The 27,358-nt window shown below is 66.8% G+C and overlaps 2 protein-coding genes across 2 annotated transcripts; both read left to right on the forward strand.

Moving 5' to 3' along the window:
• The first annotated feature begins 228 nt into the window (after positions 1-228).
• CDC42BPG (CDC42 binding protein kinase gamma) lies at positions 229-16,619 on the forward strand. The gene is made up of 31 exons (XM_031943644.1): positions 229-395; positions 1,118-1,295; positions 1,376-1,576; positions 1,973-2,221; positions 3,377-3,447; positions 3,683-3,795; positions 4,465-4,544; positions 4,674-4,853; positions 5,381-5,473; positions 5,903-6,036; positions 6,125-6,303; positions 6,437-6,512; positions 6,586-6,700; positions 6,881-6,926; positions 7,877-7,911; positions 8,143-8,250; positions 8,675-8,728; positions 8,992-9,097; positions 9,244-9,377; positions 9,467-9,606; positions 10,499-10,580; positions 10,703-10,919; positions 11,159-11,221; positions 11,334-11,912; positions 12,110-12,207; positions 12,410-12,494; positions 12,937-13,057; positions 13,326-13,434; positions 14,115-14,241; positions 14,366-14,451; positions 15,152-16,619. Exons 1-31 carry the CDS (start codon positions 229-231, stop codon positions 15,206-15,208), a joined length of 4,083 nt encoding a protein of 1,360 aa, XP_031799504.1. The 3' UTR covers positions 15,209-16,619.
• Positions 16,620-19,329: 2,710 nt separating this feature from the next.
• On the forward strand, positions 19,330-24,534 carry MEN1 (menin 1). Its single transcript, XM_031943645.1, is given in 8 exon segments — positions 19,330-19,409; positions 20,916-21,366; positions 21,955-22,163; positions 22,280-22,672; positions 23,568-23,666; positions 23,698-23,888; positions 23,946-24,229; positions 24,232-24,534. Coding segments are annotated over 7 exon segments (1,797 nt in total). The 5' UTR covers positions 19,330-19,409; positions 20,916-20,921; the 3' UTR covers positions 24,408-24,534.
• Positions 24,535-27,358: the final 2,824 nt, after the last annotated feature.

Below are 27,358 nucleotides of genomic sequence, written 5' to 3' on the forward strand. Positions count from 1 at the left end.
TCCCTTTCAAAAGGGGGAAACGAGGCCGAGATGACAGCAGAAGGTCAGTGAGGGTCGGGGTTGGGTGCTTTCCCGGCCGGGGGACTTTGGATCCGGCCTTTTCCCCCCTCTGCCCTCCTGGCCCTCTCCCGGCAGCCACCCCCTTCGTGACAAAGGTGAAAGAACTGAGGTCCAGGAGGGAGCTTTGAATCCCTCAAAGTGATTCCGGGGTGGGGGGGGAGGGCGGGAATGGCGGGGAAGGGCCCTTTGGGGTTTCCCTGGGTCCCCGAGGCCGGGGGAAAGAAGAAAGGACCAGACGCCGAAGATGCGAAAATGGGAGATGTAAGGGGCGAGGTGTGGTTTTCGGGGAAACGGGGAGATGGAGTTGGCCCTGTTTGGTTACAGCCGGGGAAATGGTAGGAGGGGAGCCCGGGGTGGAGCCGGGATTGGCCAGGGGTGGCGGGTGACCCCGTTTTTCCCCGGACCGGGGTGAGGGATTTTTGGTGGGGGGCGGGGGGTGACCATTTCCCGCGCCCGGATGAAGACCCCGGTGGGGGGGGGCCGGCCTGGGGTGGAGGGGGGCGGGTGGGGGGAGGGGCCGTCCCGGGGTAGGGCAGAACCCGGATTTGCGGTTTGGTGGACCCCAGGTGTGGGAGGGGGGGGAAGGTCCCCGGAAATTTTGACAATTGGACCCGGTTTGGGTGAGGGGCCCGGTAAAGGCCGGGGGGGAGTGTGGTGAGGGAGGGTGGCAAAAGCCGGAGCTTAAAAAGTGATTTTGCCCGTTTGGGATGGATTATGCTGGTGGGGATTTGCGAGTGTTTGCCGTGAGGACCGGGCGAAGAGCGGGGAGTTTTACCGGAGAATGGTGTGGATACCCGCAAAGTGGGCTAGGGGTGCCCCGTGTTTTAGGGGAAGAGAGTTTGCCCGTATTTTAACCCTGTGTTTCCCCCTTTGTCCCGTTTTCTGTTTAAAGAGGGGGTTTTTTTGGTTGATGGTTTTGGGAAAAAGTCCGGGGGCCCGACCCTGTCCATGTTTCCCGCCCTCCCTGCCCCCCGGGAGGTCCACCAGGGGTTGAAAACCCCCTTTCCTGTGGGTGTGCCCCTTCCTGCCCGCTGGCACCTGTTCCCCCGGGGCTGAGCCTCAGCATTGTGCCCGGCTTGGGAGGGGGGCTCTCCGAGGGAGCGCCGCGGCCTCTGACCGCTTCCCGGTTCTCCTGGCGCAGGGACGTCAAGCCGGACAACGTGCTTCTGGACTCGAACGGGCACATCCGCCTGGCTGACTTCGGCTCCTGCCTGCGGCTCAACGCCAATGGGATGGTGAGGGGAGGCCCCGCGGGGGGGGCGTGGCCTTGGGCACCGGCTGGCCCCCCCCTCACGCGCCCCTGTCCCAACCCCAGGTGGACTCCTCGGTTGCCGTGGGCACCCCCGACTACATCTCCCCCGAGATCCTCCAGGCCATGGAGGAAGGGAAGGGCCACTACGGGCCGCAGTGCGACTGGTGGTCCCTGGGGGTGTGCATGTACGAGCTGCTCTTCGGGGAGACCCCCTTCTATGCCGAGTCCCTGGTGGAGACCTATGGCAAGATCATGAACTACGAGGTCAGTGGGATGGGGTGGGAGGGGCCCCAGGGTCCCGTGAAGCAGGCGGGGAAGGGGGTGGGGAAGGGGTTGGGCCCTACGGGCACCAGGCCGTCCCTCCCTCTCCCTCGCTGAGTCCCAGTCTCTTCTTCTGTGAGAGCAGGGGCTCAGACTTAAAGCCCCCCTAGGGAATGCCTTGTTCTCAGGGAAGGGGACACGGACATACACCCAAGTTCTAGACTCGGGTTTGGGACTAGAGGAGTCAACAGGGTTCTGGATCAGAAGAATAAATGCTTGGGAATTATACGGGTTCTAGACGGGGGGCGAGATTCTAAGCCAGGGAAATGCATGAGGTTCTAGGTTGGGGTCCTGCTTCCGTGACTGCTCTGGAGAATCCGCGCTGTCTCCCCCCTCCAGGACCACCTGCAGTTCCCCCCAGACGTCCCTGAGGTATCGGAGAGCGCCCGGGACCTGATCCGCAAACTCCTGTGTCACCAGGAGGAGCGGCTGGGCCGGGGGGGGCTGGATGACTTCCGGGGTCACCCCTTCTTTGAGGGTGTGGACTGGGAGCGGCTCCCGACCAGCACGGCACCCTACATCCCCGAGCTCCGGGGGCCCGTGGACACCTCCAATTTTGACGTGGATGATGATACACTTAACCATCCGGTGAGGGGGCGCTGAGGGGCGATATTGGGGGGCTGAGGGGCAATAGGGGGCACTGAGCAACAATATTGGGGGCTGAGGGGCGATATTGGGGGACTGAGGGGCAATAGGGGGCACTGAGCAACAATATTGGGGGCTGAGAGGCGATATTGGGGGGCTGAGGGGCGATAGGGGGTGCTGAGGGCCAATATTGGGGGGGGCTGAGGGGTGATGTCTGATGCGGGGGGGAGGATTACCTCCTGAGTTACCCTCCGGGAACTGGGGGGTGGCAGGGAGGGGAGAATTCACTTCCCAGAAGGCTCCTGGGTCCATAACTTAATGCAGGATCTTGCATCCAATCACCTTCCAGAAGGGGTGATGTACTTCAGACTCCAGGGATCCAGCTTGGAAGGGACGCCCCCCTGGGTTTCGGCCCCCCTGGGTTTCGGCCCCCCTGGGTATCAGCCCCTCTGGGTCTCACTGGCGGACCTGAGATGTGGAGCTGGACTACAACTCCCAGCAGCCTCTGAGGAAGGGCAGCTGGTTCCTGGGGGGGGCTTGGCTCACAAAGCCTCATGGGAGTTGTAGTCTCCAGCTCCAAAGGCTGGCAGGGACTGGGGGGGCTGTGCATTAGAGTATTCCACACCCATGTTTCCCAAAGCTTTCCCATCAGGCCTGTGAGCACTTATGAGGCACCTACTGGGTACGGCACTGGGCTTCCCTGGCAGTGGGCACCCAGGCAATGGGCACGGCGCCAGACTGCCAGTCCCTCCCATACGTGGTCTTCTCTGGGTCTCGGTTTCCCCCTGTGAAGTCCCCTGGGTGGCAGCGATCTCCAGGACCTCCTCCAGGTCCCGGCCCCCAAGAGGGAGAAGCCCTGGGAGGCAGCCGAGGGGGGTGGCTGAGGGGCAGCGGGTCTCAAAGGAAGAAGCGGATTTCCAAGGGCCGGGGCGGAGGGGAGTGACGGCAGTCGGGGCTTGGGGCCCAGTGTGGGCAAAGACTTGGCGAGAAGCAGGGCAGGAAGGCCCGAGAGTCGTGTTGGCTGCAGCCGCTTTGTGGGGAGGCTCGTGGGCACCTCTGAATGGGGGAGGCATTTGGGAGCCACGGGAGGCTGGGCAGGAGGCCGCGGGGCTGAGGAGGGCCTTGTTTCCCGCCCCCTGACCGCCCCTCCCCCCACAGGGGACCCTGCCACCGGCTTCCCACGGGGCCTTCTCGGGCCACCACCTGCCCTTTGTGGGTTTCACCTTCACGTAAGTGCCCCCCCGTTTCCCCCCGGCTTCTGTCTCCCTCTGGGTGTTTGGGGCCCCATGGGCAGCGATGGGGGGATGGGCAGGACTCTGGGGGGTGGGGGTGGCCAGGGCTGGGCGGAGGCAGGGCCCTGCTGCAGACCAGGGGCTCGCCCTGACTTCTCCCAGCGGATTGTGGCCTCTCAGGCTCCCTGGGGAGCCGCCCCTCACTGCCCCCCCCCCCCCCCCCCCCCCCCAGCTCCAGCCCTGGGCCCGGCTCGGACAGGGGCCCTGACCCGCCGGCCTCCAGCCTTGAGCGGAGAATGCGGAATCTGGAGCAGGAGAAAGCCGAGCTGAGCCGGAAGCTGCAAGGTACGGGGGGGCACGGCCCCCAGGGCGGCTGTGGGCCCTCGGGACAGAGGCTCTGCGGGGGAGCCGGGGCAGCTGCGGAAGGAGGGGGCAGGTACCGGGGGCGCCGCCTGCCTCCCCACGCCTCTGGGCCTCGGTTTCCCTTTCGGTGCTGACTGCCGACGTGGCTCTGGCCGCTCCGGTTCTTTCCTAGCGCTCGGGCTCCGGTTATTATCCCATTTTACAGGTCTGGGAGAAGGGCTCTGGAGTAGCAGGAAGGGGAAGGGGAGGAAATAGGCATTTATTAAGCACCTCCTGTGTGCTAATGTTCTCTCACTTGGTTCTCACAACAGTCCTGGGAGGTGAGAGCTCTTATTATCCCCACCTTAGAGATGAGGAAACTGAGGCAAGCGGACATTAAGTGCCCTGCCTGGGGTCTAGTCTGAAGCTAGATTAGAACTCGGCTCTCCCTCTCCCAGGCCCAGCTCTCTAACCCTAAATGCCTCGCTTGTCCACTCTGGGCCTGAACGCCCCCCTCCCCATCCTTCGAGTGGGCTTGGCCCGGTCTCTCCAGTCTCCTCTGGCACCAGCTGACTTTTAGGGGGCCCCGGGCCCCGGCAGAGCCGCTGCCGAAGAGCCTGGAGCTTCCAAGGACGGAGGCCGGGGCATTCATTTCTGACTCTCCCCCCACAGAAGCCCAGGCTGAGGGTGACCGCAGTGGGAGGCCGGCCCCTGGGAGCAGCTGGCAGCAGGAGAGAGACCAGCTCTGCCAGGTTTGAACCTGCGACACTGCCTGGGGCCACCGTGGGGGCAGGGGCACTGTGGGGAGGGGGGGCACCATGGGGGAGGGGGGCTCGCGGGTCTCAGCGAGCCTCACGCCTTCCTTGTCCTGTTGCTCCTAGGAGCTGTCGGAGGCCCGGGCCCAGCTACAGGCCCAGGCCCAGGAGCTGCTCGTCTCTGATGGGAGGCAGAAGGAGCTGCAGCAGAGGCTTCAGGAGGCTGAGGAGGCCACGGGGGCCGCCCAGAGCCGGGCCCAGGCCCTGAGCCACAAGCTGGATGCTGCCCAGGAAGCCCAGGCTGAGGTGGCCGAGCCCAACCCGGGGGGAGAGCGGGGGCGGCCAAGAGGGCCCGGGACCCTTCCCCCAGCCTCGGGGCTCCTTTGGACAGGAGCATACACTCCGTGGTTATTGCTGGCTGGGGTCGGGGGGAGCCGGCGGGGGGGCCAGCCCTGCATCCGAGGGCTCCCTCCAGCCTGGCGGTCCCAAGGCCGGGGGCCCTGAGCTCTGAGGCGCTGCGCCCGGCAGCCCCCTGGCCTCTGAATGCGGGGCAGCATGAGCGGGCATCTATGCCCAGAGTGCCCAACGCTGATGGATGTTCAGGTCCTAAGACCGATGAACCGCCCTGGGGTTACCTGGAGAGGTGGGGGCTGCAGGGAACGTGCAAAAGGGGCTATTTGTGGTGTGCTCAGCAAAGTCCCCGCACACAGTAGGGGCCTAATAAATGCTTCTCTCCCCCCACCGAACACCCCCAGCATTAGTGCTTCCTTTGCTTGGCCCGAGATCACCTTCAACAACAGTTTCTGACCCTGTGACCCTTCCCCCCAATTCAGCTAGAGGCCAAGGTGGCCGCCCTCAGCAGCGAGGTCACGCGGCTCCGGAAGCAGAGGGAGAGGAGCAGGGAGAAGGAGCGGTCCCGAGTCAAGGTACCCGTGGGCACACCATGGGCATCGGGCACATCCTGGGCACAAAGGGGGCCCTAGGCACGTCCTGGATACATAATGGGCACCAGGGCACATCCTGACCTATGCTTGCCCAGTCCTTGGACCTGCTCCACTTCAGGACCATCTGGGAAGCCCCTCCCTGGGGCTCCACGTGCCAGCCCCTTTCAGCTCTTGGCTGGTGCCTGAAAAGCCACCATTAGAGTTTCATTCCTGTAGCTTAACAGTTTCCCCAAATGCAAACGCGCCCCCTCCTGCTCCTGCCCTGGGTGTGGAGCTGATGGGGGGGGGGGGCACACGGCCCGGGGCTACCGAGACAGGCCCCATGAGCCCGCTGGGTCTGGTAACTGGGGTGATGGTCTTTGTCAGGGGGAGGGGCTTGGCTCTGGGGCTCATTGCCTTCTCCCATCCTAGGCCACCCTCCCGCCCCCCGAGACCAACGGCTCCGGCCCCCTGAGCCCTGCGCCCCAGGGGACAGGCCAGCAGGAGGCCCTGAAGAAGGAGCTGGAAGCTCTGAGATCTCAGCTGGACCAGGCCCGGAGCCAGGGGTGAGGAGGACGGGAGGGGCAGGGGCCGGGCAGGGGCTCGGCCGCCAGGGACAGCTCAGGAACCATCACCCGGGGTCTTCTCCCCCAGCCCCAGCAGCCCGAAAGGGAAGGAAGAACTTCTCCGGCTCCAGGAAGAAAACAGACGTCTGAGCCAGAAGCAGGAGTGGAGCCCCGGCCCCTGGGAGGGTCCCGGCTTCCCTGCCGCCTTGGAAAGGGGGCTCCGGGGGGGCCTTGGGCTCATCATTTCAGAGCCCAGCCCCCGCACCAGCAGGGAAACCGGCGGAAGGGAAAGCCAGGGCCACATGGGGCATCTGGGAGGGCAGCCCCGTGGAAGGGGCGACCGGGAGGGGGGTTTCGGGGCCCTGGGAGGACCAGACCCCTTCCTTCCGAGGCCTCCAAGAGCTACCAAGCAGAGCGAAGGTGGAGGGGGAGAGCGGAGCGGAGCAACTGGGAGGCCGACCCCCCATCCTCACCTGGTAGGGGGAGAAGCCGGGGGGGGGAGGGGCGGGAGATGGAGGGGCCCGGGCTGAGCCCCCCTGCCTCCCACAGGGTGAATGACGAGAAGGTCTCTCGAGGTTACCTGCAGGCTCTGGCCACCAAGATGGCGGAGGAGCTGGAAGCCTTACGCAACGCGGGAACCCAGACCCTCCCAGCCCGGCCCCTGGTGAGTGCCTGGTGCGTCTCGGGGGCGAGGAAAGCCCAAGCCGGGAGGGCCCTTTAGAGGACCGGGACCCAGCATCTTCGGGACACCCGGGGGCGGGCTTACATGCCGTGGGAGAGTTACCCCCTGGGGGGGTCCCCTGTGGGGGGGCCGGGAGGGAGGCCTCCCCCATGGGAACTTTCAGACCACCAGTGGAAGGCCCGGCGGCTCCAGAAAATGGAGGCCCCGGGTGGGCGCGGCGCTGGAGGCCAAACGCCGCGAGCCTGCAGGAGAGGGGCCAGGGCGGGAAGAGCGCCAAGGGGAGAGGTGGGGTTTGGGAGGGGAGGGGGCGGCCCGTGGGAGGAGGAGGCGGAGGAGCAGCCAGAGGCTCTGGGACATGCCAGGGGAAGGAGGAGGAGGGGCGGAGGGAGGCCGGGAGGGAAAGAGACGCCCGACCTGAGAAGGGGTGGGGCCCGGAGCCAGGTCGGGCAAGGACAGAACCCAGGAACCCAAGAGCCTGGTGGAATCCAGCCGGCACCCGGAGAGGGCCGCACCCAGAGGCCCAGTTCAGGGGCTGGGCCTTTTAAACCGGTCCAGGGAAGAAGGCCCGCCAAAGAGAGACTCATGGTTCGGGGTGGGTGGGACTGCCCCAGGACCCAGATATGGGTGTTCTTGCACCTCGCCCTGGGTCAGAACACTGAACTGGGAGGCTCTTTGGGAATCTAGGCTGCCAGGTAGAACAGAGAACCCAAACCTGAGCTGGGGAAGAACAAAAAACTGAGGGACTGAGACCCTGGGGCCCCAGGCCCTCTGGCTGGGTTACTGGGCCCCGAGCCCCACCCATTCCGTCCCTTCGTTTAGCCCCGGCCCAGGAGGGCTGAGTTGGGGGCCCTGAGGAAGGGGGGGGGAGGAGGATGGGGGGGGACAAGGAGCCCCTTCCCTCCAGGTGGTTGAGAAGCAAAAGGGCTGAGCAGGAGTGGTCCCGGGGAGGGAGGAAGGGGGGGGGGAAGAGGGCGGTGGGGGTTTTGGGGTGGGCAAGGGGGATCCCGCCGCCGTTTACCACCCGAGGGAGTGGTAGAACGGGCGGGGTTGAGGGAGGGTTGGGTGGGGATGGGGAAAGAGACGGAGGGTGGGTGGGGTAGTTTGGCAAGATGGACAAGGGCCCCGGTTTTGGCGTTTATTTTCCCTTCTGACCCAAAGCCCAGTTCCTGACCATTCCGCCTCAGAGCTCAGAGGTGAGAGCAGGGTGGGGGCCGGGGTCAAATGGAGGAGGGGCAGGAAGGGGAGGGGGAGGAGGAAAGAGGAGGGAGAAGAGGAGCAGGGGAAGGAGGAAGAAAGAAAAGGAGGAGGAAGGGGAGGAGGGGGAAAAGGAAGAGGGGAGGAGGGGGAAGAGGAGGAAGAGGCGGACAGGGGAATGGCCTCTCTGTCGTTGCTTCCTCCTCCGGACCCCCCGATTGTCCCGACAGAAGGATGCTTCAAAGGACGTCGTCAGCTGCACAGACCCCCCTGACCCCCGGCGTCCCGGGGCTGAGGCAGAGCTCCGGCCAGAGGGCCGCCGCAGCCTGCGGATGGGGGTGAGGCCCCGGCATCGAGGGGCCCAGGCCCTTCCCTCCCCGCCCCCAGCCCCAGCATGCAGCTCCCTCTCCGGTCCTCATTCATTTAGTCACTCACCCAGCAATTATTAGGCACCTACAGTGTGCCAGGCACTATTCAGGGCGGCTGCCGAGGCCGCTGTGAGGCTGCCCTCCCCCCCAGGGAGCTCACGCCGCACCAAGGAAGTAACGTAACGGTGGCCTGGGGAGCATAAGCCCGACGCCGAGGATGCTGGGTGATTTTGGGGGAGAGGGGCTCAGCCCTGTGGTGGCCAGGAAAGGCCCGGGAAGGGCCGTGCCGGCCCTGCTTCCGTCCCCAGCTCCAGGCGGCGCTGCCCCGGGCCCCGGGCCCCGGGTCCAAGCCTGCGCGACCCCTTGACGTGTGTCTCCTTCTCTCTGCGTACAGGCCGTGTTTCCTCGAACCCAGACCCCGGCGCCGGCTGACAGCGCTCCGGCCAAGGTCAGAGCCGAGGCAGCACCTGGGCAGGGAAGCAGCCGAGGCGGAGCCGGCAGATTAGGAAGTCCCTTAGTAGATCCTGTGGCCTGGCCTGGCCAGGCTGCCCGTGGGAGACCCCGGAGGGGCCTTAGAGCAGGGAGCGTCCGAGCCGGGACAGGGCAGAGAGCGTCCTAGCTGGGAAGGACCCCAGAGTGATTACTGAGTAATTTTTTGAGCATGTTCTGGGGTGCAGATTTTGGGGGTGACTGGCTCTGTGCCCTTGGCAGCCTGGCTCCCATGCCCTGCGCCCGTGGAGCTTCCCGTCCCCCACCAAGTGCCTGCGGTGCACCTCGCTAATGCTCGGGCTCAGCCGCCAGGGAGTGGCGTGTGAAGGTGAGGGCCCCTGCCCCCCCGGCCCCCCCCCTCCCCCCGGCCCCCCGCCCTCCCCTTGCCCCTGCCCTCCCCCGGCCCCCTCCCGGCCTGCGCCCCTTTCTCCCATGCCCGGCGTCTCTCGCCATCCCTCTCTCCTGTACCCCCAGCCTGTGGTTACTTCTGCCATTCTTCCTGTGCCCCCATGGCCCCTCCCTGCCCTGTGCCCCCCGAGCTGCTCCGGACGGTCCTGGGGGTGAACGCTGAGACTGGCATCGGCACAGCCTACGAGGGCTTCCTGTCGGTGAGTGGGGCCTGGGGCGTGACCTCGGGAGGGTCAGGCTGGCTCAGGGCGGAGCCCCCTCACCCTTGTCCGGTTCCTCCCCTGCACAGGTGCCACGCCCCTCAGGGGTGCGCCGAGGCTGGCAGAGGGTGTTTGCCGTGCTCAGCGACCTGCGCCTCCTCCTGTACGATGCCCCCGACCCGAAGCTCTCCCCTGCGAGCGGTGCCCTCATCCAGACCCTGGACCTGAGGTGGGCAGGGCTGGGGGGCCGTTGGGGGGCCCTGGGGCGCGGCGGTTCCGGTGAGGGACAGGGGTCTGCAGGAGGGAAGGACAGACAGAGGCGGACAGCGAAGAGCGGCCCCTTGGAGGGAGGCTCCGGGGCCAGGAAGGCCTCCAGGGGAGCCCCACGGCGCCATTCAGCAGCGTCCTCCGCCCTGGGCCCGGAGCGTCCGATGCCCGGGCTCCCGGCCCTGAGCCAGAGAGCAGAAGGGCCTTTCAGGAGGCCCCGGCCAGCCCACGACGCCTGTGCCGAGGGTCACCCTGCTGTGCGGGGGCCCCGAGCTCGGCCCCTGATGGCCGTTCCTGCCCCCCCTGAGTCTCCTTCACATGCCTGGGCCGGCTCAGACGGCCATTGTCCCCGAGCCCGGAGCCGGACCTCCCCAAGTACTGGAGTCCGTTCTCTGGGAGCGGCGGGCGTCTCCTCGGTGGAATAGAAGCCGATGAGAACTTGTCCAGGAGCTGAAGGCCCCGGGGGGGGGTCACCTCGGCCGCTGTGACCCCATTCGGGGTTTTCTCGGCAGAGCCCCTGGAGCGGTTTTGCCGATTCCTTCCCTGGCCCATCTCACAGATGAGGAAATTGAGGCTACAGGAGAAGGGCCTTGGCTAGGGAGTGTGCGAGGCAGGATTTGAACTCGGGGAGCGCCGTGGCGCCCCCTCGCTGTCCCAGGCGGGACGGATCTCAGCGCTTGGGCCCCTCGGGGGTCTCCCCTGCCCCCCTGGGCCCGAGTGGCCTCTTCTCAGGGACACCGAGATCTAGGGGCATTCGATGCCTCTGAGAGCCTGGGTTCCTGGTAGACCCCAGGCAGGGTGCTCCAGGAGGGAGTTGGGGAGTGGGGTGCCATCCTCCTCTCTGTGCTCCTCAGGGACCCCCAGTTCTCAGCCACCCCAGTCCTGGCGTCCGATGTCATCCACGCACAGGTTCGGGACCTGCCCTGCATCTTCAGGGTGAGTGGCTGCAAGGGGGGGCGGGGCCCTGGCTCGGGGGGGAGCAGGAGGGCAGACCCTGGCCTGAGGGTCCCGCCCCCGGGACCCCCCCCACACCAGCCCCCAGCCCGGCTTCCCCTCAGGTGATGGCGTCCCAGCTGACCGTGCCCCCGACGCAGTGCTCCGTGCTGCTGCTGGCCGACAGCGAGGGCGAGCGGGCGCGCTGGCTGCAGGTGCTGGGGGAGCTGCGCCGCCTGCTGATGGACATGCGGCCGCGGCCCCTGCCCGTCTACACCCTGAAGGAGGCCTACGACAACGGGCTGCCCATGCTGCCCCACACCCTCTGCGCGGCCGTCATCGGTGAGCCTCCTCCCTGGGGCGCCTGAGAAGGGGCCGTCCCGGGCACTGCCAGGGGGAAGGGCAAGGGGAGGGGAGGGGCAGGGAAGGGGTCAGGCTGGGCACTGCCAGGGGGAGGGAAGGGGGAGGGGAGGGGCAGGGAAGGGGTCAGGCATTGCCAGGGGGGAGGGGAAGGGGGGCAGTGAACCCGCCTGGCTATGGCAGCTCCTTCACTCCGGACCCCTGGTTCCCCCTTCCTCTAGACCAGGAGCGGCTGGCCCTGGGCACTGAAGAAGGACTCTACGTCATCCACCTGCACACCAATGGTGAGGCCGGGGAGGGAGCCTGGGCAGATGGGCCTGTGGGGGGAGGGCCGGAGCACTGGGGGTGCCATGGCCGGGGCACGGTCTGTGACGACGACCCGGCTCCCTTCCCCAGACATCTTCCAGGTGGGCGAGTGCAAGCGGGTGCAGCGCCTGGCGGTGAGCCGGCCCCCCGGGCTCCTGGCCGTCCTGTGCGGCCGCGGGCCCAGCGTGCGCCTGTTCGCCCTGGACGAGCTGGAGAGCGGCGAGGCGGCCGGGGCCAAGATCGCCGAGTCGAGGGGCTGCCAGGGCCTGGCGTCGGGCCGCGTCCTGCAGGCCAGCACCCCCGTGCTCTGCGTGGCCGTGAAGCGGCAGGTCCTGTGCTACCAGCTGGGGCCCGGGCCCGGGCCCTGGCACCGGCGCATCCGGGAGCTGCAGGTGCCCGGGCCGGTGCAGAGCCTGGCGCTGGTGGGTGACCGGCTGTGCGTGGGGGCGGCCGGGGCCTTCACCCTCTACCCGCTGCTCAACGAGGCGGCGCCCCTGGTGCTGGGCGCCGGGCTGCCCCCCGAGGGCCCCTGCGAGGCGCTGGGCGCCGTCGAGCTCAGCCTCAGCGAGCTCCTGCTCCTGCTCTCCACGGCCGGCGTCTACGTGGACCGCACGGGCAAGAGGTCCAGGAGCCAGGAGCTGCTCTGGCCCGCGGCCCCCACGGGCTGGGGTGAGTCGGGGCGCCGCGGCCAGGGGGCAATCCCAGGACAGGGGGGGCTGCCCGGGCGGAGGGAGGGGCTGCTTTCGAATCCCCGTCGTCCCTCCCTTAATGCTGCAGCCCTCCCTGCCCTTTGGGGGGTCTCCCTGGGGGAGGGGAGCTGCTGTTCTCAGTGTAATCGGGACGACCCCCCCCCCCCCGACCACCAGGCTATGCAGTCCCCTACCTGACAGTGTTCAGCGAGAACGCCATTGACGTGTTTGACGTTCGGAGGGCAGAGTGGGTCCAGTCGGTGCCGCTCAAGAAGGTGTGGCTGCGGGGGGGGCTGGGGGGAGGCCAGCAGGGGGGCCAGGCCAGCTGGTTGGGGGAGGGGTGGCCAAGGGCCTGTACCCAGGGGTTCCGGGCCGTCTCTGGCAGGGCGATGAGGGGAGAGACGCAGAGGCTGGCGGCCGAGGCCCTGGTCTGGGCGTCCCTGGTCTCGGGTCCCTAACTCTCCGCCCCGTGATCAGGTCCGACCCCTGAACCCCGAGGGCTCCCTTTGTCTCTACGGCTCCGAGAAAGTCCGACTGACCTACCTCAGGAACCGGCTGGCGGGTGAGTGTGGGCGCGTGGCCAGCTCGGGGTGCCCCCCCCCAGGAGCCCCAGGGCCCTTCCCTGTCCCCGGAAGCAGCAGGGTATGAGGGCCCCTGTGACGTTCAGGGGCAGGGCCTGGGTCCGAGCCCCGGCTCCGCCTCCTCCGAGCCCAGTGACCCCAGCAAGGCCAGAGGCTGCACTCTGAGAGCAATAAGTGGCCGGGGTGTGCCGGGGGGGGGGGAGAAAGGGGGGGAGCAGTGCCTGAACCGGGACAAAAGAGGTCCGGGAGCACTCAGCGAGATGCCCCTGAAGGGCAAACGCCCTCCCTCTGGCCGGGTGGGGGTGGGGGAGGGTCCCGGGGACCCCCATGAAGCTGGACCGCCCGACAGAGGTCGGGGGGAGTCTGGCCACCGAGACTCCGGGTTCCCTGGGGGACGCTGACGAGAGAGGGCCACTGTTGCAGAGAAGGACGAGTTTGACATCCCCGACCTGACGGACAATAGCCGCCGCCAGCTGTTCCGGTCCAAGAGCAAACGGCGCTTCTTCTTCCGAGTCTCTGAGGAGCAGCGCCAGCAGCAGCGCAGGTAGGGCCGGCCCCCGGCGGCAGCCCCCCGGCCTCTGGCCCTGGCCCCCAATAGTGGCTCCCCAGCCCCCAGCAGCAGCCCCCTGGCCTCCGGGCCTGGCCCCCGGCAGCGGTTCCTCAGCCCCCAGCAGTGACCCCCTGGCCTCCGGCCTGGCCCAGCTGCCTCCTCCCCCTGCCCCACGCCCCTGCCGTTCCCGGGTCCCTTCCCTTTTTCGGGGGGGGGAGGGGGGTGCTGGCTGCTCACTCCCTGCACTCCGCCCCCCTCCCAGGGAGTTGCTGAAGGACCCTGTCACCCGCTCCAAGTTCATCTCTCCACCGACGAACTTCAGCCACCTGGCCCACGTGGGCCCTGGGGACGGGAGGCCAGAGCTGCCCCCGGTGAGTTATCTGGGGAGCCAGGGTCAGAGAGTGTACCCGGGTGAGCAGGGTGGGGGTAAGGCCGGGTCAGAAGCCCCGTGGGCCCATCCCTGGTAAATCCTCGTTGAGGGGGGGACAGAGAGTAAGGAGGGGAGCTTGGGGGCGGAGCCACTTTAACAGAGGCCTCAGAACCTGCCCCGGCCCTGTGGAGACTCCAGGGTAACAGAAAGAGCCCAAAACGGGGAGTCGGGCCCTGGGCTCTGAACCTCCACTTTCCTGTCTGATACAAAGTGTTGCTCCAGGTAACTCTGGGCTCTCCTGTGGGGCTAAGGTTCTGTTCTGGGACCCTGGCAGACGGGGCACCGTGGCCAGTGAACTTAGGGTCAGAAGGTGACCCGGCCCTCAGCCGTCACTGCCCGCAGGGACCGGGCTCTCTGGGCCAGCGACTCACCCGGAGTCGGCCGCTCTCGTTTGGGCCGAGGGACAGGAACCTCCGCGGGGCAGGGGCTGTCAGGTTCTTGAGTGCGCGTCCCCAGTGCCCACCCCAGGCTGGCAGACTGCCTTGTGTTCCAGTCCCTGGCACCTACGGGCACCTGACGGGGCTTTTACGGACAGAGGGCAGTGCCCGTGGCAGACCCTGGGTCCCTCAGCTCATACCCAGGGCGCCTCTTTCCTCTTCACACTGGGTCCCTTTGCTCCAGGCTCCGAAGGAAAAGGGCCGCGGAGGAGGCCGGAGCCACGGCCCGACGAGGCCCCACAGCTTTTCCGAGGCTCCGCGACGCCCAGCCTCCACGGGCGGCGAGGTCTTTGTGCCAGAGACAGACTCCGGTAAGGGGCCTCCGGGTCCTCCCCTGCCACCCTGGGCCTGGTGCCTGGCACGCGCCCACTCCCCTGCCAGCGCCCCGGCTGGACACGGCCGAGAGGCCGCCTGACCGAGTCCCTCTCTCCACAGTGAGGAGGAAGCCCAGGACCTCCCTCTCCAGCGAGTCGGTGTCCTGCAGCCAGGGCCCCCTGAGCCCGGCCGTCTCCTTGAGCCAGGTGAGCAGCCGGCAGGAGGCTGGGGCCCAGGCCCGGAAAGCCCCAGCCAGCCCCTGCTCCCCTCGCCTCACTCCCCAGCCGGGGCGGGGGGAGCCCCTGTCCACGGGCGGCTGTTAGCGCAGTGGGGGCTCGGAGCAGAGCTTGTAGAGCCGTGAGGGCGGCGGGACGGAGAACATGAGAGCCCAGAGCGGGCTCCCAGGGGAGCAGATCAAGCTCCTCGTACGTGGAACATGGGGGTCAGAGGGGAACTGGTGGTCTCCCCTTGTTTGAAAGGGAGAACTGCAGCCTGGAAGGGGCAGCAGCTGGCCCAGGCCCAAGGGCCAAGGGCAGGGGTGGGCTCCCCAGTGGTCTACGCTGCCCTGGATGTCCCAGAACAGTCTGTTTCGGTTCTTTAAGGAGGTTCATAAAGAGTCTCCCTTCATACTCTGAGTTCTGTTCAGAAAATCTGGCCACTGCCCGGGGAGCCCCTCCCCACGTCCTGGCGAATCCTCCCCCAGGGGGAGCCCGGGTGCTTACAGGGATGTGCGAGGGGGGGATCCTGTCTTCTGGCCACGTGGGAGCCTGGAGTGCCGGAGGCATACAAAGGGTTGGGGCCCTTTTCTTGGCCACGGGGCCCCCAGGGAGGCCAGCGGGGTACCCAGAAGGGGGTGGGGTCCTGCCTGTCGTTCCACCCCCCTGACCCCCTGCCTCCCCCTCTCAGATCTCGGACCGTCCCCGGAGCCTCCCCCCGGCCCCTGAATCCGACAGCTCCTGCTGAGCCATCCCGGCTGGGAACACCAGCCCCTCCTCTGTGCCAACCCCAAGAAGGGGGATGGGAGGAGGAAAAGAGACAACGCAAAGAAGCACATGGAGTGGCAGGGGTCGGAGCGCCCGCTGTGGATCAGGGTGCTGGGCAGGGGGGCAGGATGGAGCAGCTCCCTGGGGACCCAGGCTCAGGCAGCCCCCCCCCAGCTCCCTGCCCAGGCCCAGCCTGAGACTCGAGGATCCCTCATCTGCCCACCCCTGCCCACAGTGGCCCCTGAGCCTCCCACCCCACCTGCTGTGCCCAGGGGTCCAGAGCTCTCTTGGGCTGTATGCCAGGGGCTGGCTCGGCCCCCCGTGGGAGGATTCTGCTTGTGCCAAAGCCCCAGCCCCAGGCACCGGTGGGTGAAGAGAAGGGAAAGGTCGCATGTGGGGGAGGCGAGAGGAGGAGCCGGGATGGCTCTGGGGGTGCAGAGGTCACGGGCAGCCGGGGTGCATCCTCTGCTGATACGGACGGGACAGTCCGAGCCTGGCAGACACGGAGCATCGTGGAGGAAACATCCCAAGGTGGGGGGTCTGCGGGGGGGCCCAGGAGAGAGAGAGGAGGGAGAGAAAGCAATGGAGGAGACACCAAGGGAAGAGGGAAGCTGGAGCGGGAAGGAGGAGCACATCTGGACTGGGATCCCAGGCTAACAGCTACCAGTCAGGCAATCTACACTTAGGAAGCACCTCCTGTGTGCCCCACAGTGTGCCTGGCGCTGTGACCACACTGTGTGTCTGTGTGCCCGGTGCTGTGTGCCAGCGCAAGCCCCCTCCTGCCGGGCCTTCGGGGTCTCTAAGGTGCTTCGAGTTCTAAATCACAGATCCCAGGATCCAGGAGGGAGAAAGGGCCAGGAGGAAAAAAGCATGTATGGAAGTGAAGGGACAGAAGGAGGGAGAAGCCGGTGGAGTGAGAAAAGGAGGGTTAGAGGAAGAACTGGGGGATCAAGGAGAGGAGGTGCTGCGGTGGGGGGGGCAGGAGAGAAAGCAGGCAGGACCAAGAAGGGGGGCTCCCCTGGAGCACGGCCACAGGGAGAGGAAGCCCGGGCCAAAGGGCAGCTCATCCCATCAGCCTGGAGGCAGGGAGAAGAGGGTTCTGGGATTATTTATGAGGGGCTAACTTGTGTGAGCTGGGGGTGAGGGATGCTGGGGGTTCCGTTCTCATTTGGACTTTGTTACCCTGTTTTTGCAGAGGGAATGACTGTTCAAAGTTCCAGATGACTCTATTAGGGAGATATGGGGGGTTCATTATTGTGGTTATTATTATTTTTAATCCTCTCAGTTGGGGGGGATCAGCCAAGTATTTATCTGACGGACACTTTGTGGAAGGATCAACACCGACATTTGATGTGACAAAAGAAATCTAATAAAGATGTCTTTATAAGCTGCTCTTGGCTCCTCCCCTGCTGTACCCCGAGGATGGGGGGGAGAAGGGGTGTGTTTGGGGGTCACAGAGCAGCTGCTCTTCCCACCAGCGTCCCCCGTCAGGCTTTAAGTGAACATAGGGACAGGTGGGGTGGAGGGGAGGGTTCTGGCCGACGCCAGGGCCGGGGCCCCGTGCCGGGTGCCCAGGCTCCCCTCCTTCCTGTGCCTTCCCTCCTCTGGCAGACTGGGTGACGGAGATGGTCCTCGGGCTCCCCGGGGGATGGGAGTGCTCCCTCTCTGCCCTTTAACCCTCATTTTCCAGCTCTGACTTGGGGAGTGGCCAGAGACGCAGAGGAAGAGACTGGCCGGGCAGGGGTCGGGGAGCTCTCCCCATGGCCCTGGGCAGGGTCGGCAGTCATGATCCTTGGGGGCCTGGAAAGGTGGTACATTTTACTTGATCGCACTGATAGGGAGCCCTTGATCTAGAGGCAGAGTAAGTGTGTTATTTGGGGACACGCAGTTCCCACTGAGACCCCAAAGGTGGGTTTGATGGCTGCATAGACCCCTGCGACCCCAGCAGGAGCACTTCCAAGGGGAGCCGAGGAACGGACACAAAGTGAGTCCACGACTAGTCAGATTGTTGCAAGTCTCCTGCACGGGGCGGGCCAACACGGGGGGGGGGCTGCGTCCCCCAAGGACATCCCTGGCTTCTCTCCCCACCCTTCTCCAAGGGGCTTTGCCAGGAAGGGAACCGGGACGTTGGGACTAGAGCCCGTGGCGCTTTCCTCAGAGACAGGGAAAGGTCAGGCTGGAGTTCCATCTACCTGCCCCCTTCTGTATTGCTGGAGTCACAAAGACTTGTTCAGTGCGACCTTGGACACTGATGGTGTGACTCGGTTTACCTTAGAAGGAAAAAGCCAAGAAAACCTCACACACCCTGGTGTGCTCCGATCCACGGGAGTCGCAGAGAGTCGGGCACGACTGAACGAGTACGTGCTCTGGGTCCAAGCGAACCTTTTCTTAATTTGCTGAGGCAGGAGGGGAAGGGACTTGCCCAGGGTCCCACAGCCAGGAAGTGTGTCTGAGGCCAGATTTGAACTCGGGCCCTCCCGACTGCAGGGCCGGGGCTCTTCAAGAGAACTTCTGACTGGGGGAAGCGGGACCCAGGCTGGCAGCCAAGTCTTTGACCCCTTTCCCACCAAACCATTTATCGGATCAATAACATTATTAGTCGGAGAAAGTGTTTGCAGGAGAAGAACAGGAGGGGCTCTCCCAGGTGCCCTGGGGGGAGGGGCAGTCTGCGCTCCAGCCAGTGGGGAGGGGCCGGATGGAGGCCGCCGCTTCCCAGCCCGGAGAGGGCTAGTCCAGATCAGCTGGAGCCAGAGACCTTGGGAGTCGCCCCTTTCCGCGCCCATTTTCCAAGGAATTGTCCGGAGAGCTATGAGGCAAGAGGCTGCAGGTCTGAGCAGCCTGCGGGAGCAGGGGCAGCTTCTGGCGCCCCCTGGCGGCTCCGGCCGGGCAGAGACCAGCCCCGTCACGCCTGGAGAAGAAATGGGGGGGGGGGGGCAGGGAAAGGGGTCCGCCTGAGTAACGCAAACCGTCAGTATTGGGCAAATGAGACCCTCGTGCGCTCGAAGACCTGACGGTGTGTCCGGAGCGTACGATGTAACACGTGCAAGTCAGGCGGGAGCAAAGGCGCGGAGGGGAGTCTGGGAAGGTGGCCCAGGCCGGCTGCTAGAGGCCGTGGCCTCAGGCAGGACCGGGCCGTTATTCGGGGCCCCTGAGCATCCCTGAGCATCCCGAGCATCCCCGAGCATCCCTAAGTGCAGGGCGCGGAGCCGCTGTGACCCGGCGCCCTTGGGCGGGGATCGCAGACCCACCGACTACACCAGCCGAGCCCCCAGCGGCCCCTCGGCCGGCAGAAGGCCTGAGCCGCCGGAAGCGCATCGAGCCCAGGCCCGGCATCCACGGTTCCAGAGCGCCCCGCTCCCCGGCCGCCTGCGCCCTGACCGCTCCTTCTCCGCCTCCTTTGCCGAAGCCGGCGCCCAATTCCCGGCTCTGGCCGGGCCCGTCTCCTCCTTCCCCCGGGGGGTCTTGTCCGCGCCCCATAACGCGCCTGCGTCTCCTTCCAATGCTGTGTCGCTGCCTGACCCTGACCCGGCCGGAGGACAGCCCCACCTCCCAGTCCTTCAGGTCCCCCTCCCCCCTTCCCCTTCCCCCCAGCTCTGGCCCTTTCCTCCTCCGCCACCGCCTGCCCGAAGAGACCTGTGTCCCCTCCCCCACGGCCCCCTGCAGGGGGGGGAGGGGAGGGGGCTGCCTGCCTAAGTCTCCCCCGTGCCGCATCTGAAACGGTTTCCTAAAGCTCAGCGCTGGCCTCGCCGTCCCCTCCTCCACAAACCACGGGGCTCCCGGCTCCCCGACACCACATGCTCTCCACGGCCTTCAAAGCTTCCGCTTGGGGATCTAGAAGGCTTGGCTGCAGCATTCTCGCGCTTTTACACGCCGTGGGCCGCCGGAACTACAATTCCCAGAATGCCGTGTGACGGGGAGACGAGCTTTTCCGGCTCCCGCCTTCCGCCCTGAAGATTCCGAAGTGCGTTCAACCGCTTTTCCCAAGAGCCCTTCGGCTCCGCCCCGATCCCCGGGGAGGCCTTCCGGGGTGGGGTTCCCGCGCGTGAGCGACAGCGGTCGGCGGGAACTCCATCTCCCTGCATGCTCCGCGCGGGGCTGGGCGGGGTGGACTCCATCTCCCGGTGTGCTCCGGGCCCCGCGGGCTCCTGGGCCAGCTCCTTGTGTGGGATGTACGAGCGGAGGTGGGCGCGGGGCCGGGGGCTTGGGGCCCGGGGGAGGGGTCGCCGCTGACCCCTGCGGCTGTGGTCGGGCCCCAGGACGGGGGAGGGGGCAGCAGACCCTGGGGAGGGAGAGGAGGAGAAAGAAGCGGAGGGGGAGGAGCTGCAGGTGCGAGAGAGGGGGCTTAAGGTGACAGAAGAGGGCAAAGTCGCGGAGGAGGGGGCCGGGGGCAAATGGAGGGAGGGGTCTTGGAGGGGAGGGGCGAGGTGATCGCACTGGGATCGGGATCCTCGGAGGAGGGAGGAGCTGGGGTCCTGGGGGAGGGGAGGGAGCGCGGGGAGGGGCGGGGTCTTCGGGAAGGAAGGGAGTTGCAGGAAGGGTGGGGGAGAGGCCGAGGGAGGGGGTTGTGGAGGAGGAGACTGGGCGGCTGGAGGGAGCAGGATGGGGAGGAGAAGGGGGCGGGGCTTGGGGGAGTGGGGAACAAGCGATGGGGAGGGAGGGGCCGAGACCTCTGGGTGGCAGCTCCCGGGGAGAGGGGCCCCCATGAGCACGTCAGAATGGGGAGGGGTTAGTGGGGAGCCCCTTGGGGAGGGGTACTCGGGGAAGCGGAGGGCAAAGGGTCCCTGGAGCCCGCTGATGCCCATCCGTGCAGAACCAGAAGGTCCCTTCTCCACCCATTTTACTTATGGGGAAACCGAGGCACAGCAGAGCGGGGGAGTTTGGCCCAAGGGAGCCGGACCCGTGCTTCTAAGCCCAAGCCTCGAGTTCTTTCTTGTCGGGTTCAGTGGGCACTGAAAGGCCCGAGAAGGACACTTTTTATCCTCTGAGAGTTTCTTCTCCTACCCCAGGGCTGGAGGGGGCGCTCCAGCAGGAGGGAGAGAAAATGGGGAAAGGAGGGTGGGCTTAGAGGGTCCTTCCGGATCCTTCACTTGTGCTTTCCAAGACGCTGAAGCCAGAATTCAAATCCAGACCCCAAGGGAGGGGATGCGGGAAGCAGGACAGGGGTGGGAGAGAAGGGTTCTGGCCTTGGGATGAAAGGACCAGCCTCAAATCCCAGCTCTCCTCCCTACCCCGACCTTAGCCCTTTTCTCCGTGAGCCTCAGTCTCCCTATCTATATTATGGGAGTTTGGGCCAGAAGCAGCCCTGGATCCTATAAAGGTGTGGGCAGGGTGCGGGCAGAGGCCACTCCCATCTCATCATGGGAAGGGGTCGGGATTTGGGGTAAGGAGAAGGAAAATTGTGGTGGACTCCCCAACGGGGGGAGGGAAGGAAGATGCGGGTCCCCGGGGGGGGAGATGAGAGAGGGGTTCCTCAGGGCCAGGTAAAGAAATGGGGGGATGTGGATGGGGGGTATAAAGGGCCCTGAGAGCAGATGAGAGATTGAAAGAGCTCTCCCAAGAGCACCGAGGGCCAAGGAGGAGAGTGAGATGACTCCTGAGGGGGGGAGGCAGGAAGGGAGGCCGCGGGCCTCGGGACGGTCCCGCCCGGGCACAGTGGCGGGGTCCGAGGGCTTCCTTTCTCTGCCCAGGTCGCCATGGGGCTGAAGGCTGCCCAGAAGAACCTGTTCCCTCTGCGCTCCATCGATGACGTGGTGAGGCTCTTTACTGCCGAGCTGAACCGGGAGGAGCCGGACCTGGTGCTGCTGTCCCTGGTGCTGGGCTTTGTGGAGCATTTCCTGGCCGTCAACCGGGTGATTCCCACCAACGTGCCCGAGCTCTCCTTCCAGTCCAGGCCGGCCCCCGACCCCCCCGGCGGCCTCACCTACTTCCCCGTGGTCGACCTCTCCATCATCGCAGCCCTCTATGCCCGCTTCACTGCCCAGATCCGCGGCGCCGTGGACCTGTCTCTCTACCCCCGGGAGGGCGGCGTTTCTAGCCGAGAGCTGGTGAAGAAGGTCTCCGACGTCATATGGAACAGCCTGAGCCGTTCCTACTTCAAGGACCGAGCCCACATCCAGTCCCTTTTCAGCTTCATCACAGGTTTGGGCTCGTGGGGAAAGGGACCCTTTCTGCCCCATCCCCGCGGAGCCCCCCCACCTCGAGGGAGGCGGTGGCGCGGGCAGGTCTGGGGGCACTTCACAGGTCTTCGAACCCTCTGGCGACGAGGGACGATTCTCGGGGAGAAGCGGGAAGCCGGGGCTCACCTGGGCAGCTTCCTTCAGAGCCCGGGCCCCAGGTCCCGGGGGAGCCTTGGCCTCGGGGAGGATCCCAGAGGCCGGGCCAGAAAGGCCCCGAGAGGCTGCCTGGGTCACGTGATGATGGGCCGGCTGCCAGCCCCGGGCCTCGGAACCCAGAGCCAGCTGGGAAAGGTCACTGGACGGCTGCCCTGGCTCCCCCCCAGGAATCTTGTGAGAGTCGCTGTGAGAGCACTTGGCAGAGCTCAGGCCAGATGTCGGTGCCTTTTTGTTTACACCAATACCAGCACGCACACGTGCCAAGGCCGAGGCGGAGACCACGGGGCTTCCGGAGGAGGGGGAGACGGGGGGAGGGGGCAACGCCGCGGGGAGGGGGCCTGCTTGGGGTTCCCTCCGCCTGGCTCCCAGAGCGTTGGCCCCTCTGCGCTTACAGGCACCAAGCTGGACAGCTCTGGGGTGGCCTTTGCCGTGGTGGGGGCCTGCCAGGCCCTGGGCCTCCGCGACGTCCACCTGGCCCTGTCCGAGGACCACGCCTGGGTGGTGTTTGGCCCCAACGGGGAGCAGACGGCTGAAGTCACATGGCACGGGAAAGGCAACGAGGACCGCCGGGGACAGACGGTGAATGCCGGCGTGGCCGAGCGGGTGAGGCCCTCCTGCCCGTGCCCGGGGGCCCGCCCTGTGCCCGGGAGAGGGGAATGAGTGGGGAACGAGGCGTTGTCGGGAGGGAGAGCTAACCCGGCCCCCCGTCTGCCCCCAAGAGCTGGCTGTACCTCAAGGGCTCCTACATGCGCTGCGACCGCAAGATGGAGGTGGCCTTCATGGTGTGCGCCATCAACCCCACCATCGACATGCACACGGACTCTCTGGAGCTGCTGCAGCTGCAGCAGGTGAGGCCTGGGACCCTCCCCCAGCTGGCCCCTGACTCGGGCTCCTGGCCCTGTGGGGCCCTGATTCCTGGCCCTGTGGGACCCCAGGTCTGGCTCCCAGCCCCGTGGGGTCCCAGGTCTGGCTCCCAGCCCCGTGGGGCCCCCAGATCAGGCTTTTGGCCTTATGGGGTCCCAAGTCTGGCTCCCGGCCCCGTGGGGCCCCCAGATCAGGCTTTTGGCCTCATGGGGTCCCAAGTCTGGCTCCCGGCCCTGTGGGGCCCCCAGGTCAGGCTTTTGGCCTCATGGGACCCCAGGTCTGGCTCCCAGCCCCGTGGGGTCCCAGGTTGGTTTGCCCCGTGGGGCCCAGGTTTGCTCCCCCGTGGGGCCCAGGTTGGTGCCCTGGGGGGTTGGGTCCCGGATGGGGTGGTTGCTTGGATGGGGTTGGGGATTTTGGGAACATTTTTGGTTTTACCCAGAGTTCCTGTGGCTGCTTAGGGGACATTGGAAAGGTGGGGGGGAAGATGGGGGAAGGGTGGGGGTGCCCAGGCCCACGGGGGATGTTTTGTTTTTTCAGGTAAAGGTTGGGGAATAAGGACCTGGAAAGATGAGCCCGCCGTGCCGGATCTCCCATTCCCTGGTTTGGGGGAGCGGGGAGGGGGGGGGGGGGAGGGGAGGGCCATTGTAAGGAGGAGGAGGGAAAGGAGGAGGAGGGGGTGTTTGGGGTAGTAGGGGGGCCAGGGTTTAGGGAGTTTAATGTGAAAAAAAAGGAGGAGACCCACCCCGTTGGGGAGCCCCGGTGGGGGATTTAGGGCCAAGGATGAAAGGGTGGGCGGAGGGCCGAAGAAAAAACATCCCTGGGGGGCCCCAGGGCTTTTGTGGGACCCCGGCTGCGGGTGGGGGGGGGTGGTTGGGTTGGGTGCCGGGGGCCAGCGGGTGCGCGTCTGAGCCCCCCAGGGCACGTCCAAGACCACACCGGGGCACATCTACCCCTCATGCCTGGGCTACCACTGCAGGAACCCCCAAGGGGGAGGCCCTGGGTGGGCCGGCCCCACCGTCATCCAGGAGTGAGGGCCCCCTCCCCCTCCCCCCTCCCTGCTGGCGGGCATCCTTCCCTCCCTCCCCCTGGGGGCCCCGGGGGGGGGGTCCAACCACCCCCTCCCCCAAAACTGCCGGGAGGGAGCCACAGGAGTTCTTCGAGGTGGCCAACGACGTGGTGCCCAACCTGCTGAAGGAGGCGGCCGCCCTGGCCGAGGCTGGCGGGCCGGGGAGAGAGGCCAGGGTGAGGGGGCCCGGGGACCCCCTGCTGGGAGGGGGGAGGGGGGGGAGGGGCAGGGCCCCCTGTGCCCGCCCAGGCCCAGGGTTCGGCCCTGCAGGACCCCGAGTGCTTCGCCCACCTGCTGCGCTTCTACGACGGCATCTGCAAGTGGGAAGAGGGGAGCCCCACGCCCGTGCTGCACGTGGGCTGGGCCACCTTCCTGGTGCAGTCCTTGGGGCGCCGGGGGCCAGGTGGCGGGCCCCGGGGCCCCCCGACGAAAGCCGGAGGGATCCCGGATGCTAGGGGGCGGGGCTGGGCGCCGGCTGGCCCGGGCCCCCAGGTCCGGCAGAAGGTCCGAATCGTGAGTCGGGAGGCAGAGACCGCGGAGACGGAGGAGCCTTGGGGGGAGGAGGCCCGCGAAGGCCGCAGGAGGGGGCCCCGGCGAGAGTCCAAGCCCGAGGAGCCCCCGCCCCCCAAGAAGCCGGCCCTGGACAAGAGCGCGCCCCGCAGGCCGGGGCTGGCCCCGGGCCCCGGCCCCGAGGGGGCGCGGCCCCCCCCCCGCCTGGCCTCCCCGCCCCGGGGCCGGGCCCCTTCCAGGGAAAGATGAAGGGCATGAAGGAGCTGCTGGTGGCCACCAAGATCAACTCGAGCGCCATCAAGCTGCAGCTCACGGCCCAGTCCCAGGTGCAGATGAAGAAGCAGAAGGTGTCGGCGCCCAGCGACTACACGCTGTCCTTCCTCAAGCGGCAGCGCAAGGGGCTCTGAGGCCCCGCCCCCGGGCGCCCCGCCCCCGCCCGTTTGTACATAGATTTATTTTTTAGTCTCCGGGAAGATGAATAAATTTTTGTAACAAAACCGAGTGTCCCGCGGTCGTGCTCGGGGCTCGGGGGCGGGGGGGGGGGGGGGCACGGGGGGGGCCCGCCCCGCTGCGGGGGGGGGGGTGGGGGGGGCCGGCCGTGCCGCCCCGAGCCTTCGCGGGCCGGGGCGGGGCGGGGGAAGTCCCCGGGACCCCCTTTCCGGGCCCCGCTGGGGCCCCGCCCTCCCGCCCCGCGCTGCCCCCGGCCGCGGGCCCTTTCCCCCGGGGCGGGCGGGCCCGGGCCGGGGGCTGGGGCTGCCCCCGCTGGGGGCTGCGGGCCCTCCCGGGGGCCGGGTTTCCGAAGGGGCGGGGCCTGTTCGCTGTGCGGGGCGTGGGGGCGTTGCAGGACCCCCGGGAGCGCTTCGAGCTGCTGCAGCGGGTGGGGGTCCGGACCTCGGGACGGTAAAGGGCCCCGGGGGGGGCGGGGGGGGGGAGGGCGGGGGGAGGGGGGGCCGCTGACCCCCCCGGGCCCCGGGGGCCGGCCCGGGGGGAGAAGGAGCCCGCGCCCCGGCGGCCCCATCGCATCCCGGCGGCCCCATCCGCCCCGCAGGCGGCCCCGGGAGCCCCGCTAGCTTCCGGACTCCGTTACAGGCCCGGGACACCGAGACTTCCGAGCTGGCGGCCGTGAAGATCGTCAAAGTGGACCCAGGTGAGGTCGCGGGGTCCGGGCTGGGGGCCCGCGCCGGGCCTGCCTCCCCGGGGTAGAGGGCCTTTGTCCTTTCAGGGGAGAACACCAGCTCCCTTCAGCAGGGGAGCCTCCCATCCCAAAGAGTGTCCCGGACCCCCCCCAACGTGGTCCCCCCTTGGCACACCCAGGTGACCCCCCCCCCCTCCCCCCCCCCCTCCCTCCCCCTCCCCCCCCCCTCCCTCCCCTCCCCCCCCCCCTCCTCCCCCCTCCCCCCTCCCCCCAGCTGGTCTCGGGGCTGAAAGAGCAGGAAGATGCCATCTTGGGCCGCCCCTCCCCTTTTGGGAAAAGGGTCATGGTGTTTGGGGGGGGAGTTAGTTTCCTGGTTTTTCCCCGAGGGTGGGAGAGGGGGGGGGGGTTTTGAAAAGTTTTTGGGGGGGGGGTTTCCCCCCAGTTCCTTTGTTTGTGAGAAATGCCGGTTGTGGATTTGCGGAGTTTTGTGGGAGGGTTTTGCAGAGTTACAGGGGTTTGGGGGGGGTGGGGGGGGTTTTTCCCTTGTTTTGGGGGAAGGGGGGGTTTCGTTTTGGAGGGGTTTTGGGTGGGGGAGTTTTTTGGGGGGGCCTATTTTTTGAGGGCCCGGGGAGGCAATTTGGGGGAGGGGTGAAGGGGTGGGGTTTGGGCCCCGCGCTTTTTTTTTTGGGGCCTTTTGCCCTTGTGGGAGGTTTTTGCCCGTGGGAGGGGCGGGGGGAGGGGGGTTTTTTTGTTGGGGGTTTTTCTTTGTTTAGGTTTGCGGGGAAAGAGGGTGGGGAAAGGGAAGTGGGGGGGTTTTGGGGAGGGGGGGTTTGGGTTTTAAAGGGGGGAAAGGGGGTGGACTTTTGGGTTTTCTTTTGTTTTTAGGGGAGAAAAGGGGAATAAGGTAGGGGGTTTGGTGTGGTGAAGGGCGAGTGGGGGGGGTTGGGGGGGGGGGGAGGTTTTGTGGGGGGTTTTTAGGAGAGGGGGAGTGGGGGGAGGTTGGGGGGTTTGTTGGGGGAGTTTTGGATGGGGTTTGGGGGGAGGGGGGGGGTTTAGGGAGGGGGGGAAAGGGGGAAAGGGGGGTTGTTTGGGGTTTGTTTTGTTTTGGTGGGGGCAAAGAAAGGGTTTTATTTGGGGGTTTTGGGTAAGGGTTTTGGGGGGGGGGGGGGGTTGAGTTTTGCGGAGGTTTTTTTAGGGGTGGGTTTTGGGGTTGGGGGGGAGGGATGGGTGGGATTTGAGTTTACTTTGCTGGGTTTTTTTTGGGCGTTTTCGTTTTCCCCCCTGTTTGGGTTGATTTTGTTTTGGGGAGTTTTGGGGGGGGGTGGTGGGTTTCCTAATGACGAGGGAACCTTTTGGAGAAGGTGAGGAGGGAGGGGTTTGTTTGTGACCCCATGTTCAGGGGTTTTAGGGGGGGGGGGGGGGGTTGGGAGGGTTGGGGGGGGGGGGAGGGGGGGGGTTAAGGGGTTTGGGGGAGTTGGGGTGGGGCGGACTTCTGTTTGCCCCAAGTTTGGCTCTTTTGTGTGTTCCCAATCCTCCCTTCGGTTGGGGGAAGGGGGGGGGGAGAGGGTGGGGGAGGGGTGGGGGGGGGGGGTGGAATGGGTCCTGGAATTCCCAAGTTTAAATGGGGAAGGGAGGGGGGAGGAAATCCCCACAGCGGGGGTTTTCTGGTTCCCTCCCCGGCCTTTTCCCCATTTGGGGGGAGGTCCCGTGGGGGAAGCCCATGGGGACAAGGGTCCTGGTTGCCCCTTTCCCCTCCCCCCCCTAAGACCACCCCGTTTGGGGGACCTCCCGCCTGTTTTGAAGCGGGAGGGCGGGTGGGGTTCTTTCCTCCCAACCCTGCCAAAGGGATTGTTGGGGGGGGGGGGGGAGTGGGGAAGAGGGGTTTCCCGCTTTCCCCTGGAAGAAGGGTGGGGAGGGGTTTGGGGTTGGGGGTCCAGGGGTTGGGGGGGGTTTGGGATTGGGGCCCGGGGCTTGGGTGCCTTGGGGGGGGGCCGGGAGTTGGGGGGTTTGGGGGCCCCTCAAGTCCCCTTTAGGGGGGAGGGGTTGGGGGGTAACCAGCCCTCCTTGGGCCCGCCCCTTTCTGTGGTGGGGACAAGGGGTGCTCCGTGGGGGGAGAGAGGGGTTTGGGGGGTGGGCCCGGGGAGGGGGAAAGAGGGGGGGGGAAGGGCCTGGGGGTTTGGGGCCATTGAAGGGGAGGGGAGGGGGAGGGTTTGGGGGACCCAA

The sequence above is a fragment of the Sarcophilus harrisii genome, chromosome 6 (genome assembly GCF_902635505.1).
Source record: "Sarcophilus harrisii chromosome 6, mSarHar1.11, whole genome shotgun sequence".
Lineage (NCBI taxonomy): Eukaryota > Metazoa > Chordata > Mammalia > Dasyuromorphia > Dasyuridae > Sarcophilus > Sarcophilus harrisii.

What these genes read in the sequence shown, in the direction of transcription:
- CDC42BPG (XM_031943644.1), top strand. Translation starts at nt 229, where the DNA reads ATGGCGGGGAAGGGCCCTTTGGGGTTTCCCTGGGTCCCCGAGGCCGGG. An exon ending in CCCAGGAAGCCCAGGCTGAG is followed by an intron (nt 4,854 to 5,380) that starts GTGGCCGAGCCC and finishes CCCCCAATTCAG; the next exon opens with CTAGAGGCCAAGGTGGCCGC. An exon ending in CCCTCCCAGCCCGGCCCCTG is followed by an intron (nt 6,701 to 6,880) that starts GTGAGTGCCTGG and finishes TGGGAACTTTCA; the next exon opens with GACCACCAGTGGAAGGCCCG.